General features: G+C 37.5%; 3 protein-coding genes across 3 annotated transcripts; 1 reads left to right on the top strand and 2 right to left on the bottom strand.

Moving 5' to 3' along the window:
• The first annotated feature begins 989 nt into the window (after nucleotides 1-989).
• LOC124631393 (sugar transporter SWEET1) lies at nucleotides 990-6,349 on the top strand. The gene is made up of 5 exons (XM_047165762.1): nucleotides 990-1,321; nucleotides 1,412-1,489; nucleotides 1,568-1,794; nucleotides 4,635-4,810; nucleotides 5,234-6,349. Exons 1-5 carry the CDS (start codon nucleotides 1,245-1,247, stop codon nucleotides 5,339-5,341), a joined length of 666 nt encoding a protein of 221 aa, XP_047021718.1. The 5' UTR covers nucleotides 990-1,244; the 3' UTR covers nucleotides 5,342-6,349.
• A 137-nt stretch (nucleotides 6,350-6,486) lies between these two features.
• Nucleotides 6,487-9,298, bottom strand: LOC124630908. The gene is made up of 5 exons (XM_047164953.1): nucleotides 9,109-9,298; nucleotides 8,996-9,019; nucleotides 8,538-8,802; nucleotides 7,955-8,237; nucleotides 6,487-7,725 (listed from the first exon to the last, which is right to left on the bottom strand). Exons 1-5 carry the CDS (start codon nucleotides 9,296-9,298, stop codon nucleotides 6,487-6,489), a joined length of 2,001 nt encoding a protein of 666 aa, XP_047020909.1.
• A 1,082-nt stretch (nucleotides 9,299-10,380) lies between these two features.
• LOC124631357 lies at nucleotides 10,381-13,217 on the bottom strand. Its single transcript, XM_047165720.1, has 3 exons — nucleotides 12,958-13,217; nucleotides 12,401-12,701; nucleotides 10,381-11,656 (listed from the first exon to the last, which is right to left on the bottom strand). The coding sequence occupies exons 1-3, from the start codon at nucleotides 13,215-13,217 to the stop codon at nucleotides 10,472-10,474; spliced, it is 1,746 nt and encodes a 581-aa protein (XP_047021676.1). The 3' UTR covers nucleotides 10,381-10,471.
• Between the last annotated feature and the right edge of the window lie 2,879 nt (nucleotides 13,218-16,096).

The following is a 16,096-nucleotide window of genomic DNA, read 5'->3' as shown; positions in this document are numbered from 1 at the left end:
TTTCTATAATCTTTACTTTTTATATTATATATTGCTTCGTGATTACGAACGAAATCTATTAAAATTTCGTCGTCCTCGCTGCTCCGAGAGTTGGAATTCATTTTTGACGTTGTTCTGAAAAAAAAGCGCAAATACGTATTAAGAGGACGAATTGGAATTTTTGGCTCCAAGGATCTCAATTTTTCTCAGTAAATACAAAACGGATCAAAATACAACTTGGTTACCTGAAAGTTCATGATATAAACCTTATTTTGTTAGACGTAGAAACATGATTAGGTAACTTTTATAACAGAGAAAAATATATCAAACATACCTCTTTTTAAAAAGAGATTCACATATTATGGGCAAACGGGACCGATTTAAGCCTCTTAACTTTTTTAGTAGTTGAGTATATACATACTCTTTAAAATTGTAGAAGGAATTTTTATCAAATTATCATTTCTAAATAATAAAATTACAAAACCATTTTGTCGCTTACGACTTTTAGTTATAAGCTAGCGCGCGTATTGTTATCCTCGCCCCGCTCAGACGCTCCGACCCCTTTTGGCGCCTTAGATACGCGTGCTGGTTATGGAATTATTGTTGACCAATTCGTCGCCTTAAAAAAGCTTCACCGCTTTCAAAAAACGTTCACCAAACCATCTGATACCGACAAGACGGCCGTCATGCAAATGGCGGCACCGCTTTTAGAAGTTACGGTGTCAGTTACCGCTCTCCAGGAAACCACCCCATTTTGTTTACATGCACAACGTTCTAGTGACGTCATTACCGCTGTATGCACCGCTGTATTACGGCCGCTATATGACTGCACTTACTTTCCTAGGAAACCAAAGCTTTAGCGAAGATTGCGCAATGCTTTTCAGCGACTGTTTTTGTAATAATGCGTAATTTCATTTAACGTCTAGGCTATCCATAATAGTGCTTTTACGAGACGACGAGACGACTTAAACCAATGGTAAATATAGAGGTCAGTGATAGTGATAGTGTTAATCACTGTCAGATCTGTCACTTGTCAGAGAATGTCAGTGTTTTCGTCAGCGACGTCAGCGTCAGATTTTTCTTGCCTGCCGTTGCCGTTTTGTTTTGTTGACGTTGTCGGTCAGCGGTTGTTTGCGATATTAGACTCGTTTTCAGGTAGAGATGGCAAAGTATCACAACGGTATTTAATAAAATATCCTAAGAAGAATTAATATGAATGGATTAATGAAACAGCTTTAGAAACCAGAAGGAACTAATCAAGCAGTATGCAACTATCAGATTTCGAGAATATTGTAAGCAGTCTTGCTGTTATTACGACCGTTTTGCAGTTTTTATCTGGCGCGTAAGTATAAACTGATGTCTTTTTATAACACGGTAGCTGGCTATAAATTTTAGTTTCGATGTTTAAAATAATCTGTAACACCTGTTTCAGCCTTGTGTGCAAACAATATGTTGTTAACAAAACGACTGCCGAGACTTCGTCACTGCCTTTTGTTTGCGGAATGCTATGGTAAGTACCTAAAGCCACTTATTCAATAATTCAACGCTTATAACTGAGACAATAATTTTTTCTCATTTATATTTACAGCGGCTGCCTGTGGTTTCTCTATGGAATAATAAATCGCGATAACATAATAGTTTTAGTCAATACAATAGGAGTAACATTGATGATATCATACACAGCAGTATTTTACATTTATACATTTAAAAAATCAACTGTTTTAAAACAAGTTATTGGTACAGTTGTGTTTGTGATACTTATATTAGTTTACTTTTTTTTAGAAGTGAATGATCAAGCACTGTTTGATACATTAGGTGAGCACTTCAGACTAATCTATAATATCTCTATTAGGGTCTCAGCACACATATGGGATTGGAAAGGGATCGTCACCGTATCGCCTCGAGCTGTTCAGAATGGTTTGTATTAAAGTCCCTACTGCCATGGGCGTAGCGAGGTACGGGCAGGGAGGGGCAGCTGCCCCCCCCTGAGCGGGATGCGGGTCGAGCGAGCGAGAGCCGCGAGAGGCGAGGCATTAGACATGGGCAAAATGTGTCATTGAAAAGAAAAGATAGATATGCATCTTTCAATCACTGGGATATGAATCACTCTTTCATATCTTTATATCAGTAGCTCAGTATAACTCAGTAGCTCGTTTAAACTCGCAACTCGTGTGCGGCTCACTCATTCAAATAGATCATTCAGATATAGTGATAGGTTGGTTGTTTGCATCTTTCTGATATATTGAGCGGTTGCGATTTAACAACTTTTTTCTAATTAAAAAATATACTATTCTTATGACTGTACTACCCGTGCCGATAAAGAATGGGATTAGAAATCGCGACAGCTGTATTTACCTCTCGCTCATACACTATAGCACATGAGCGAGAGGTAAATCCAGCTGTCGCGATTTCTAATCCCATTCTTTATTGGCACGGGTTGTAGGTACAACCTACTTCTTTTATATTAATTAGTTCAATGAATAGTCAATCGCAATCTAGTATTGAGTATAAGCATTAGTTTAGTAAGTATTAGAAAATAAAAATGGAAATAGCCTTTTGATTTCCCTTCATACTTTACACAGGCTTAGGACTGTCTACCTACGTAATTATTTACGTGAAAATTAAATTGCAAAAATATGATCCGAGAAGAATTTCTAGGATTCGTAGAATTGATTGCAATGGATGCTAATACTATAGCGTCAGAAATTGATAAGTTTTTAGAAAACGTAGGACTTGAACCTGATAGGTGCATTGGTCAAGGTTACGATGGGTGTTCTACAATGGCTGGAAGTATTGGGGGCGTTCAAAAAAAACTGAGAGAGAAATATAAAAAAGCCTTATATTTTCATTGTGCAAGTCACAGGCTTAATTTAGTAATAAATGATTTGAATCAAGTGCCAGAAATACGGAACACAATCGGCACGATAAAAGATATAATTAACTTTTTCCGAGAATCTTCTTTAAGGAGGAAATATGTTCCCAATATTCCGGCTTTATGTGAGACACGCTGGTCGCAAAAATATAAGAGTATTGCAATTTTCAACAAACATTTTGAAGAAATTATTAATGGACTTGCAAATATATCTACAGAAGGAAATGCTGCTGCAAGAAAAAGCGCCTATCAGTTACACTGTGGTGCTATTAAATCAGTATTCATTATATGCGTTACATTGATAGCCAAATATTCAAGTATATTGGAACCTGTTGCAAATGCATTACAATCGAAGAATATCGATATGTACACGTGTGTGAATCATATCAAGAGAATTATTTCTGTTATTAGAGATCATCGTGGTAACGCAGACAAAGAGAGTCAGATTATTTTAGACATTTCACGTAGAACTGCAACTGCCATTGGCAGTGATTTGCAAATCCCGCGTATTGCATGTCGCCAACAACATAGGTCCAATCACCCAGCTGAGAGTTTATGCGATTTTTGGAAGCGATCAATTATCATTCCTTATTTAGATTCTTTGATATCCGCACTCGACCAGCGTTTTTCTAATGAACATTTACCAGCTTTTAGTTTAATGTCGATACATCCCAGTTCAATGTTAAATATGTCACTGGTTGATTTTAAAGAAAAATCGCAAGATTTCTGCCAGTACTATGATCTTCTTCTTTTTGAGCATGAAGCGGAATTATGGTATAAACTTTGGAAGGATAAAGGTATGGAAAAAGACGCTCTAGAAAAATTAGATCTTATTGATGTATTAAAGGAGGCGGACACTTTCTTTCCGACAACCAAAAAAGCCATACTTATTTTGTTGGCACAACCGTGTACAACAAGTAATATAGAAAGGTCTTTTTCTACCCTGAGACGTATCAAAACGTGGCTGAGGTCTACAATGACCGAAAACCGTTTAAACGGGCTATGTATGTTAAGCGTACACCGGAAAATTGTCCAAGAAAAAAAAGATGAAATTGTAAGAGAAGTTTTTAATAAATTTTGTGAAGAACCGCGCAGATTACTCTTCAAATAATAAAGCTGTTTCTTATTGTTATATTTGTTTTTAATGTTTACCTCACCTCCACCACCAATGTTAGATACTCATATGTTAAAAATCACGATTAAAACAATGTAGTATGGGATTTTGCTAATCTGCCCCCCCCTGTATAGAATCCTGGCTACGCCCTTGCCTACTGCAACGCACACTAATCGGAATAATAACGTAATCGCCTCGCCTCGGAACAGGCTCCGAACTTGAATTCCCGCGCTTACGGCTCATCGTCCCCGCGCTTACGTTTCTCCGTCCCCGCGCTTACGTCTCTCCGTACCCGAGCTCACATCTTTTCGTCCACCCTTTCCCCTTTCCCCTCCCGCGACTTGCCTGCTAAAGACGCCGCCATTCGCAAGGAGTATTTCATTCGTGTTGCGCGTTAGCCAGGGGGCGGCGAGGCGTAAGCGCGGTGTCGCCTAGCCGTAGCCGAGTTGACGTACAGGCGCTGCTGATACGCTTTCGTTACGTGCATACGGTAGGTTGACGCCTGGTTGACAGCGAGGCGAAAGGCGTTACGGTTACGATCCCTTTCCGATCCCATATGTGTGCTGAGACCTTTAAGTAGTACTTGACAAACATGATGTCTAATGGTGTTTATTTATAGAATACATACATGATGACAATATTATTCAAAAATATTTTATTTATTTTCAGGACTATTGGCTTGTTCCTTTACCATAATAACAATAGCAGCACCTTTGAGTAAACTTCAGTATGTATTAAGAGTAAAGAGCACGGAATGTCTGCCATTTCCTATGATACTGATGTCCTTCTTTGTATCTCTGCTGTGGTTTCTCTATGGTACAATAAAGGATGACCACTTTTTATGGGTATGAATAAAACCTTTTTAACTTTTTGAGTTCTGTGCATAATATAGGTACTGATTTCTCACTAAATCTACATAAAGATTTACTACACATAAAGGAGTTCATAAGTTTAGTATATAGAGGAAGAACAACCAATTAAGTTTTGTCACATATGACCGGTTAAAACTAACTGTAACCAGTTAAACCTAGGTATATGCACACTACAGGCATTAGCTGTAATATGCATGAAAGTCCAATATGAAACTAGTATCTCTAGTACTAAAAACTATGTTTATTAATAATAGCTAATTTTAAAAATAACAAGTTTCTGTGACGTAATTTGGGACAGTGGTAAACTTTCAAAATATAAATATATCAATGTGTGTATTTACTTTTTTTTCATTGTTTTACTTGCTAATTTTCAACAAATATTTCCATTGTTTACAGATGACAAACCTAGTGGGTGCTGCTCTGGCTGTGATTCAATTATCTCTATTTGTTATATATCCAAACAAATCACAATCGCCAAGCTTAATAAAAAATATAATAGCCTAATTTAACAAAGTTGTTGGTTGTGTCAAAATAGATAAATATTTATTTTTAGTTTTAATGTAAATTATGAGCTTCACCTTAAATCTGGTCTTAGAGATCTGAAAACAATCTATTTATGGATATCAGTATTCTTAGAAAAGTATCCATAACTAGATGGTATATTAAAATGCAAAGTATTTTTTAACAAAATTATTTAATTTATGATTTGATGCAGATTATTATTAATATGAATTTAAACATTCAAAAGACTAGGACTAATAAAGACTAATATAATATTTTGAAAATAATAGAAGATCTGATCTCATAATTTGTATTTATGCATAAATTGCCATGACTTCTGTGCCAGTATCATTAAACAATCGGTATTTTATTATATCATCAAATGATTTTATAATGTATGTACAAATTAATGTACGGTTGTAATAAAAGTTAAACTATAATTGAAAATAATTAATATAAATTCACATACAGTTCTTTCAGATGAAGTAACAGTCCTTTCACACGGCAGTCCAGTCTTTGCAGGATCCCGTTTTCTGCAGGATCCCTTTTTCTGTAGGATCCCGTTTGATCGCAAAAGATATTATATGCCATTGTTCACGCGAGCACACCGCATGCAGGATCCTGCAAAATGCTGATCCCGCCGATATGTGCAGTTCAGTTTTGACACCGGAAACTGGATCCTTCGTCCAGTAAACAGCGGGATCCCGTTTAATGACACATATATTTCTATAGCAGTGTTCACACGGCACCGTTTTGCGGGACCGGCCTTTTACTATTGATCCTGCAAAACTGAACTACGTGTGAACATAGCGTCCGTTTTTGCAGGATCCAGTGAAAAGCCGGTCCTGCAAAACTGGACTGCCGTGTGAAAGGGTTGTAATAGTAAATGAAATAACATAAGCAACTGTTTTAAACCGGTCTATGTATATCTATCTCAGTTATACACAAAGTATTTTTGTATTGTAATATTAACTTAGGTTTAATGGTTTAATATACATATGTGCTACAAAATTCTGTGCAATGTTCTTTAATTAGTCCTTACCCAAATTTTATCAAAACATTAATAAGATTTCAAAAAAAATTGTTAGATATAGCCTACTTTTTAAACGGGTTTGGGTCATATTCCCTCGCGAATATGATTAGAATACTTATGTTTGATACTGTATTATTTTTCGTATTGGATTATAAAAGGTTTTGGGTGGCAAATATTTAATACCTTTCATTTTACCACATCCATAATCGTGAAGGCATACACAAAACGGACGATCTGAGGCGTTCACTGCACAATTTCCCTTACGATTATACTGAACTAAGGACCGCAGAGATAAAAGCTCGTATCCTTTATCTTGATATACTACTACAGCCTCGAATATGAGGCTATTCGGTGACATCTTGATCACTACGATATTATATGTTTTTGCACCGATGTAGTAAACGTGTGATCTGACCACACTGGGGAATCTTAACTTTGCGCACGACGTACAAGGAATTGTTTTAACAGACCTCCATATGTCGTTTATTCGGGCCACAGCATACGTCACACTATTTTCAAGCATTTGAACATCATCCACTTTTGTCATGTTATGGCAACTGCACCAATATTCTGGTATACCTGAGTCGGTGCACCTTGTATTAGGCGACTTTTTTTCAAACAAACTTGTACATAGTGGACATGCCTCTGACAATGTTATAGCGCCTGCACTTGTCGATAATTCGAGTATATCAGCAAGTGTGACGTACAGGTCATAAGGGCTTACTAAGCGTTCTTGATTTTCTCTCAAATTAAAATGTATATTTAAGTTTTCACGTCTAAACTGCAATGGTACCCAAATAAATAACATTGGTAATCTATTGTTATAATAAGATCCCACTGGCAGTTGCATTTTACCAAACATGTTACCGTGGTCACTAAAAAAGATCACAAACGTATTATTGAGTATTTTAGAATATTTCAGGGCTGTAAACAGGTATTCTAACTGTCCATCCAATAGTGATGGAATTGTATTTAGCGTAAAAGTGTCAGAGTTTATCCAGAACATTCCAAATGTACTGGTATTTTTATAATAACGAAAGAACTGTTTCGCATAATCAAGTAAATGTGTTGTAGAAGGCTTCTTTTGTGTACACAGTATTTGATTTTTGTGTCTCTCGCCTGTGAGGAATAGTGGTCGCATAAAATGGTCAGTTGGACTGTATCTGAACCCACTAGATAGAGTGTTAGATATTCCTAAATTGGTTTCCCCAAAAGCTGTTTTGTATCCAGCATCTTTATATTTCTGCCAGATAAAGTTGTCTACACAGTCAGATAAGCTAGTTGCGCAACTTGAGAGAGACATGTTGCGTCCAGTCAGTATCGATATTAAAGTTTTGGAAGTTTCAGGATGAACCTAAAAGAGAAAGTTTCATTTGATGAAAGAAAACCAAATTATAACAGGGCAGCTGCAATTTTTTATCGACTGGGATTAAGTCTAAAGTCGCCACACCAAGCAGTCATGCCTACAGTGGAGGCAGCCTGATTGGCGTGTCGACTGGCCTGGGGAATCTACCTGTCTAACGGCCTCGTCCAATTAAACTGAAATCTTGAGTGGATTTTAACAATGAACTTCAATATCTTACCATATGATAACCTTTGTAATCCAACCATTTTTCCTTTTTGATGAATGCGCTGGTGCGAGGCATGGTAACAAAGAATCTGGTTCGAGACATGGAATCTATGCCTATCATAAGGACATTCCAACTTTTAGTAATATCGGTTTTTGGACTCGAATAATTTCTTTTAACTACAATATATGCATCCGTATACATGACAAAATGTTTCTTGTCATAACATGTAACTGTAATAACTTCTTGATCTATCATTATTATTGTACCGTTTTTAAATTCCTTGCATTTCGTATACCTGAAAGTATTAGCAATACAGCTATAATTCGCGCTCCCTATAAGTACCTAAGTGATTTAGCCAGAATGGGTATTGTGTCTAACTTTTAAGAAATCGTTATATTTTCTGTTATGAACATCGCTCTGCCTTAGGGCAACCTGACCTGCCCATTGGGCAGCCTACAGTATCACGGACACTGAGTGCCCTGCTAGTTAATGTTTGGGATATAAGGTGTCTCGGATGCATGGGGCCAATCGTTATGAATTTGAATATTAGGGATGGCCAGAGTAATTGATAATAATGGAAATAATGTTGACTTACGACAGTTGATCATGTTCGTGGCCAGGTATATCAGATTGCGTTACAAACTTGTAGCAACACTGGTACCAAGACAAGTTGTAATTATATTTTTTCATTCGTCTCTCGTCTATTCGAAATTGTATCGTATTGTTGTCTTGCGGGTATACCATAACGGCGCGTGGGTTACACATGTATGAAGATTTTGGGAATGATTCATTGTATTTGAAATGTTTCGCATAATTTGGTATGTAGCACCCGGGTGTATTGATGAGGTAATCTTGAGTTTCTGAAAATGTTCACTCTGAACCTTAATTAGTTTGAACTATATATTTTGTTTTTTACCTACAGGAACAGATCCCTATTTCAAAATGAAGGTTTGTGTTAATTTGTTATCATTAGTTGCATACCTGATTTTTAAACTGTGTAGGGCATAGGTACCTACACCATATCGTCTTATGTTATGAAAATGAAAAACTCACCTTGACTTCTAAAGTCAACCTTATCTGTTAGCAAAAAGAAATGCTTAGTTTGTATAAAATCGCACACGTATTGTTAAATGAAAAATGCTTATTTATTTATAAGCTTAACTCACCGTCTTTTTCGAGCTTTCCCAATGTCCTTGCTGGAATTATTTTCAGTCGTAATATCTTCCTTACTCCAAAGTATGTCGGTATAAATACCATCGTGGCAAATACAAGTATCGCTATTATGCAGAATCTGGGCCACTTTCTTTGGATTGCCAAGAAGATCAAGTATTTATTTGTTTTATTAATTGGCAGCATGGTCTAAAATTACATTGAATAGGTACCGTAGGTAAGTAGAAATTTTAATTGGGGTGTAATACTAAGGCCTTAACAGCCTTAGCTGTCTGTAATCCAGGTTTATCAAAAAGCCGGTTGTTACCTATATGGTAATTTTGCTAGCAGTTTAGCAAGAATCATTTTGGGTACCTAAGTTCTTATGCCTCGTGTGAAGTATCGTCTTAACCTAGATCGTAAAGAATTGACAGTCCCTATTCTACGGCTAAGCCATTCTTACCTCCAAGGTAGGTCCACTGGTCTTACTTACTACGAGTAAGTATGTCGTTGTAAAGAGAAGATGCACTTAGATGCACTTGGTTAAAATCTTAATTATTTTTCGTTAAAATATTTCACTATCACATTTCATATTTAAAACAGCCGCCTTGTTTCAATACGTCGTTTTATCACATGGTCGTAACTATTGCACGGTGTATTTTATTACTGCTTCAAAATTGCGGTTTATTCTAATTGTTTAATTAAAGTTTATTATGCGTCTACAAATGGTTTACGATGTCCTTCATATTAGAACTGTTTGGTTTTATGCGATAATATAACAAGCCTTTGGAATTTCTTCAGTTGGAACTTGGGTTTCATGAAGACGGGGTGATCACAGTGATTCAACAAGCGGGTCCAATCAGGTTACACATATGATTGTCTGTACCTACCTATATGTTTTTATTTCGAATGTCTGTTTAGAAGTTTGTGATTGCGTGACATGCCACTGCTCTTAATTGATTATTTAAAACTATTTTCGCTAGCAATTCAGTTGTCTGCCTTAGTTGGTACTTTAGTCAGATATTGAAGATGACTGGCAACTCGAAAGTCTGGTGTGATACCAGCTGGGCTATCACTTATCTGCTCAAAGATTATAAGGTAGGTAGGTACGTACTTCCCATCATCCAAGTGTCGTGATTAAGTACTGAGATATTGTTCAATTTAGATACCTACGCATGATTAGTTTATCTGTCATAGCATGGTATTAAAAAAAATGTGTGGGACCAAAACACAAAAATAAAACAAGTGCAGATTTTATCATACCAACTTTATATTCAACACTTCTTATTTAAAATACATTGATTTATCAACAACCAAGGAATATCAATTCTTCTCTCACTGAAACAGAGTATAGGAGTGAGTGTAGCAAGTTTCGAAGTATTAGCATTGTTGTTCCTGACAGACACAGAACAGGCGATCTCTGCGATTTAATGCACATTTTCCTAAACCTCTATAGTATGAGATAAAGCTAAGTGGCCCAATAACAGTGTATCCATTTTTCCGCAACACAGTTGCTTCGTATGTTCCGTTACCTGGTGATATAGTGAGTGCCACAACATAATAAATGTTTACTTTACCTTCATCGTAATAAAAATTTATTCGTTCAACTTTTTTTAAAGAAGGAAGTGCACAACTCCAACATTTTTGTGTCTCGATTGTCATCGCCATACTTTTCATGTAACTCACGACCGCGTTTACACTTTTTATTCCTATAGGATCTTGAATAGGTAAGGGGAATAGCTTATGGCAGCTACACCACTTCTCGTTGATGGCCGCGTCCTGGCATGTACGATTACTGTCAATAACTTCAAACAAGGAGTGGCAATTCGGGCACCCTTCAGGTGCTGGGTCAGTAGAATTGCTACACAAAGATATTTTCTTGATATCTTGGAGGGTACTATAAAAATCGTAAGGTGTTGCTAGCTTGTACTGGTTTATCGCCATTGCTCTGAGTTCATAAGGATGCTTTCCTTTAAAAAGTAATGGCACCCACATAAAATTCATAGGCATACGATCGTCGTAGTAACTTTCTGCTTTAAGACGACTCCTACCAAAGCGGAGACCATGGTCACTTAAAAAGATTACAAAAGTATTCGTCATAATACCGGTGTAAGTTAATTGATTCAAGAAATTCTCAATTAGTTTGTCTGCGTCTTCTGGTCGACTTTTCTCGTCGTAACTAAACGAATTTAACCAAAAGAAACCAAAGAATGAATCTCTCCTATAGGTACTAGCGAAATCTCTAGCATAATCTAAGAGTTGTTGTCCCGACGATATTTTTCCAGTGCATAATGATCTGTTTCTGGGATTTCGTTCATCTGTTAGATAAAACGGTTGCATGTAGTGATCGGTAGGATTCTTAAGAAATTTGTACTCTTTAGTGAATGTGTTCGCTAATTTTAGGTTTTCTTCCCCATAGGCTGTTACGTAACCAGCGTCCTTAAATGCACTCCAAATTAAAAGGTAGTTACAGTCATCCATTGATGCAAAACATTGTTCTATGATTGAAGTCATATTTTTTCCCGTCAATAGTGCCAATATGTTCGGCAAGGAATTATCCCCAATCTGCGCAAATCAATTGTTTAGATATGATACGGCTATATTCCGAAGTGCTGCTACAACTTGGTGTAACCAGTCATATGTGACTAACTTTAGTTATATCCTTTTATTTTCGGTTAGAACTAGGTGTAGCCTTCATTATAGTGGCTACGAGGTGAATTTGTCATGGGTCGCCGTTATCGAAATCGATAAGGATACATACACGTAGGTGCAGCCGCACACCTGGGCCCAAAGAAAGGTGTACCTTGCTTAGGGCTGCCATCCGTCCGGGTTTCCCCGGATTTGTCCTCGTTTGGAGGCCGTCCGGGGGCCGTCCGGGCGGGGTTTCAAGAAGTGTCCGGGGAAACCCGGACACTTTTCATGTAAGGAAGCACCTCATTGAATTTAAGTATAGTAAATGGATTACAAATTAGGTATTATTTTGTTTTAAAAAAATCGTACTCGTTCCGGGAAAAATGCGATTTACACCAAATGTCCGGGTTTGGCGAAATTCGAGATGGCAGCCCTACTAGCTTATTTGTCGTGAATTAGAGCTAGGTGTTCGATGCAGTTAAGCATTTTGTCTCTGTTTTGAGATTACTCCTACACCTACTTCTAACCGAAGATAAAAGGATACAACAAAGTTTAGCCGCATATGGCCAGTTACACCTAACCGTAGCTAGCCGCACTTCGGGCTTTAGCCGTAGGAAATATAAGAGACGAATTATTAATTTCAAAAGTACCTAATTAGGTAACAAGCACAATGAATACCTTGTGATATCCCCTAAATCCGAGCCAGTTATCGTCTTTCAAGTAAGCTATTGTTCTTGGCATAGTTTTCACGACTCGAGGCAATGACATCGCATCCATTCCCAGTATGAGAACATTGAATTTGATCCTACAATTTTTCTCATTGGGTTTGGAATATTCAATTTTCTTAGTGAAAGCGTATACGTCTTCGTAGATCACATGTGACGTACCGTTTATATCAAGCTCGTAGCACATAACATTTATGAAATCAGATTTCAAAGTTATGATTTCCTCGTCTCTGAAATCTGTGCAATTGCTGTACCTGAAACGGTCATGAAAAATTATAATATCAATCTACTCACTTTTATGAGTTTTTATAGGTATGCCTTATACAGGGTTAATTTGAATGACGAGCAACTCCGATGACTTGAAAGTATGACATACAGTATCAGAGATTTATTCAGAGATACTTTCGAATTTATGTCTACTGCCAACGGGTGACGGGGGAGTACATATAAATTCGAATCGAATAAGGCTGAATTATAAAATAATCGGATTAGATACATAGAGATACATACACTAAAATTGGCCGGACATAATAGACAGTGTCAATAATAAACTTGTAACAACACTGAGTATGTACACTATGTATTTTAAGCTTGGAATATTTCTTCAGAACTGCAGATTTAATTCGAGCTATTACTTTATCCTTGTCATATTTTCGTATAAATACGGCTCGTTTACCACACATTTCGTTCTTGTTATTTGTAGTGTTACTAACGTGTTTCTCATAATCGACCATAGCTATTGGTATGTGGCATCCTGGTGTGTTTACCATTCCAACTGGAATCAAAGTAAAAATAATCATTCAGGTAAATAGATATACCTATTAGATGCAGTTTCTAATAGTCTATTCTAAGAACTTATTTAATGTGACAACTAAGTAGCTTGTTTTAAAAAACAGTGACGTACTTATGTGCTTTAAACATTAACTCTATTGTTATTTGTAGGTAATTTTCAATATATTACTCTAAATCTCATCACAACACACCTGGTTCCTTCTGCTCATCATCTAAGACGTAATCCTTATCTTCCTCAGCTGGTCTCAAATCCTTGTACACTTCGTCTAGTGGTACCCGCCTCATCGGAGTCCCGAACAAGGGAGCTAGTGTAGGTGGATCAAGGTTTCTATGTCTTTTAGGTTTTGATCGAAATAAATAGGCAACTAGAGAAATACAAATGATTGTTGCACCAACACCGATGAAGATTTTCACTTGCCTCGCGTTGCATTTTCTTTGTAGTTTTCTTAGTCTGGAAATAAAACTTGTTATAGGTACATAGTATTAGATGGACGGGCGATCTATCCGTTTGGTCGCTGGGTAACAGTTTATGCGGGTTGCTGAAGATCTAGCTGCTAAAGAACAAAATTTATTTATTCAGCGACAAAATCCCCTACAGCGGCCAAATGGATTCCTAGCCTCAAATTATTTTTGAACACTGCGAAATAGATAATGATATTCAAATAGGGTATATCAATCACCAACCTTGATATTGGAGTTAACAGTATTTTCAATATCTTAATAAAAAATACACGCACTTTACTGTCATTTCTATCCATCGTTGTAAAACCTGTTATTTCTTACGTTTTAGTTACAAAAATGATTCTTGATGAACGTCTAACGTTTACGTATCTACTAGAGTGGAGCAGTACCGACGGCACACGAGCCGTTGTGATTTGGCGATTTGTAAATAAATACTTGGCGACAACAAACATCCTATGCACAAGAATGTTGGGCAGCATTCATGTCCATTCCTAGCTCTAATTACGTTCATTCAGGTTTGATCATCAGTCAATGGCAGTTCCATTGCCACAGCACTGTATCGTGCCGTCTGGCTGATCTAGCATCATCGGCAGTGAAAAAGCGGAATGCCGTTGCCTCCATATTTATTAATTCTATACACACTGTAAATAATTTGAAATGGCATAATACAATTAAGAACAAAGGTAATGCATATTTCTAAAACAATCCACCAGCAGACCTTTGCCGAGAATATGGGGGAATCAATGAAAAATCTATACATATAATAAATCTGTAAAAAAACTGTGTCTGTACATTGAATATATTAAAAAAATAATAATTGGGTGGGGTTTAGAAACAGTAATGGAGCACAAATCCAAAAAAAAAATTCTGTCTGTATGTCTGTATGTCTGTTTGTTTGTACACGCTAATCTTCCGAACTACTGAACGGATTTCAATGATTTTTTCTTTGTTGTATTAGTATTAAGCCTGGTCAACATATAGGCTATAATTTATCTTCGAAACTTGAAGACCTGATGCAGAACTCCAACAGACCAATAAAACTATAAGAGATACAAATATGGTGCCGTGGCAAAAATTGTTTCATTTGATGAGCATTTTCAGCTGAGATAATAAATTTTAAGATCTGGAACACCTGATGTGGAACCCCAAGAGCCCAGCTTCTCTGTACCATATACAGGTATGACGTTTTAGCAAAAGTTGTTCAATTTGATAAGCACTTTCTATTGACTTATACAAATTGAAGATCTAAAACATCTGATGTGGAACTCCAGGGCCCAGCCAGACTATAGCATATAGAGGTATGACGTTTTAGCAAAAGTTGTTCAATCTGATAAGCACTCTCTGTTGACTTATAAAAATTGAAGATGTAAAACACCTGATGTGGAACTCCAGGAGCCCTGCTAGACTATATGAAGCATATGAAGATATGACGTTTTAGCAAAAGTGGTTCAATCTGATAAGCACTCTCTATTGACGCATTTTTCTTTTCTCTCTCACACAAACAAATAATAACGAAGATACAACAACGCTTGATTTTCGGGTTAAGTCACTGCTTAGTACAAATTTTACATACCTAGACGTGGCGTCACGAGCCCCCACTCTCTAACTTTGTTGCATTATATCTCATTATTATTTTGTATGTCTCTTCCAGACCTCGGGACTACAGAGTTCCGAATTTTTGGGAGGCAAACTTGGGGCCGAAGCCAACACGCTGAAGTCCTTTTGAGACAACTTTAATGAAATGGTGACACAAAACCGACGATTATCCCTTTATACACTATAGAAATGAATCCAAGGACAATCCCCGGTGGACGTCTTGGGCTATTGTGATGGGATGTTAGTGGATGACAATGTATTAGGTACATGTAAAAACGGCAGGTGGAGACTCGCCACCTCACTTACTGGGCCCCCGGGAACCAGTCACTGAATAGCAACAAGAGGGCAACAGGGACATGAGCGGCTGAAGGATGAGAATACCTCGGCGGACTTTAAACGCAGATTACGCGCTCCCTGTGCTTACCATGAGGCACCTATCCTCCGAGCAGGGCTACTAATCCTGCTTTACCGACTCCACTCTGGACGGCCAAGCCAAGCCAGAGGCGTGAGACCTACCCCCGTCATGGTTCACTCCGACCGGCCGGAGATGGGGGACAGTATACACTCCCTGGAGAACTCAGTATAAATAGCCCCGCGGGGTCGCTACTCCCCGTCATCAGCCTCAGATGTCCTGCGGTGCCTATATCTCATTATTATTGTCGTTATTATCTCAAGAGCCTTTGTCCCAATTATGTTAGGGTCGACTTCCAGTCACGATGCAACTGAGTACCAGTGTTTTACAAGGAGCGACTGCCTATCTGACCTCCACAACCCGGTTACCCGCTCAACCCAACACCCC

This window comes from Helicoverpa zea, chromosome 6, assembly GCF_022581195.2.
Source record: "Helicoverpa zea isolate HzStark_Cry1AcR chromosome 6, ilHelZeax1.1, whole genome shotgun sequence".
In the NCBI taxonomy this organism is placed as follows: domain Eukaryota; kingdom Metazoa; phylum Arthropoda; class Insecta; order Lepidoptera; family Noctuidae; genus Helicoverpa; species Helicoverpa zea.
Note: the sequence above shows the minus strand (reverse complement) of the source record. Positions and strands in the feature narration are given on the sequence as shown.

Bases quoted from the DNA above. Each gene is read 5' to 3' on its own strand.
- LOC124631393 (XM_047165762.1), top strand. From the start codon at position 1,245: ATGCAACTATCAGATTTCGAGAATATTGTAAGCAGTCTTGCTGTTATT. The intron at 1,490-1,567 runs GTAAGTACCTAA...TTATATTTACAG, and splicing joins TTTGTTTGCGGAATGCTATG to CGGCTGCCTGTGGTTTCTCT. The intron at 4,811-5,233 runs GTATGAATAAAA...CATTGTTTACAG, and splicing joins AGGATGACCACTTTTTATGG to ATGACAAACCTAGTGGGTGC.
- LOC124630908 (XM_047164953.1), bottom strand. From the start codon at position 9,298: ATGCTGCCAATTAATAAAACAAATAAATACTTGATCTTCTTGGCAATC. The intron at 9,020-9,108 runs GTGAGTTAAGCT...TTTTGCTAACAG, and splicing joins GGGAAAGCTCGAAAAAGACG to ATAAGGTTGACTTTAGAAGT. The intron at 8,238-8,537 runs GTAAGTCAACAT...TAATACTTTCAG, and splicing joins CACGAACATGATCAACTGTC to GTATACGAAATGCAAGGAAT.
- LOC124631357 (XM_047165720.1), bottom strand. From the start codon at position 13,217: ATGGTAAACACACCAGGATGCCACATACCAATAGCTATGGTCGATTAT. The intron at 12,702-12,957 runs GTATGTATCTCT...TGACCGTTTCAG, and splicing joins TATGTCCGGCCAATTTTAGT to GTACAGCAATTGCACAGATT. The intron at 11,657-12,400 runs GTATTCATTGTG...TGATTTGCGCAG, and splicing joins GATTTAGGGGATATCACAAG to ATTGGGGATAATTCCTTGCC.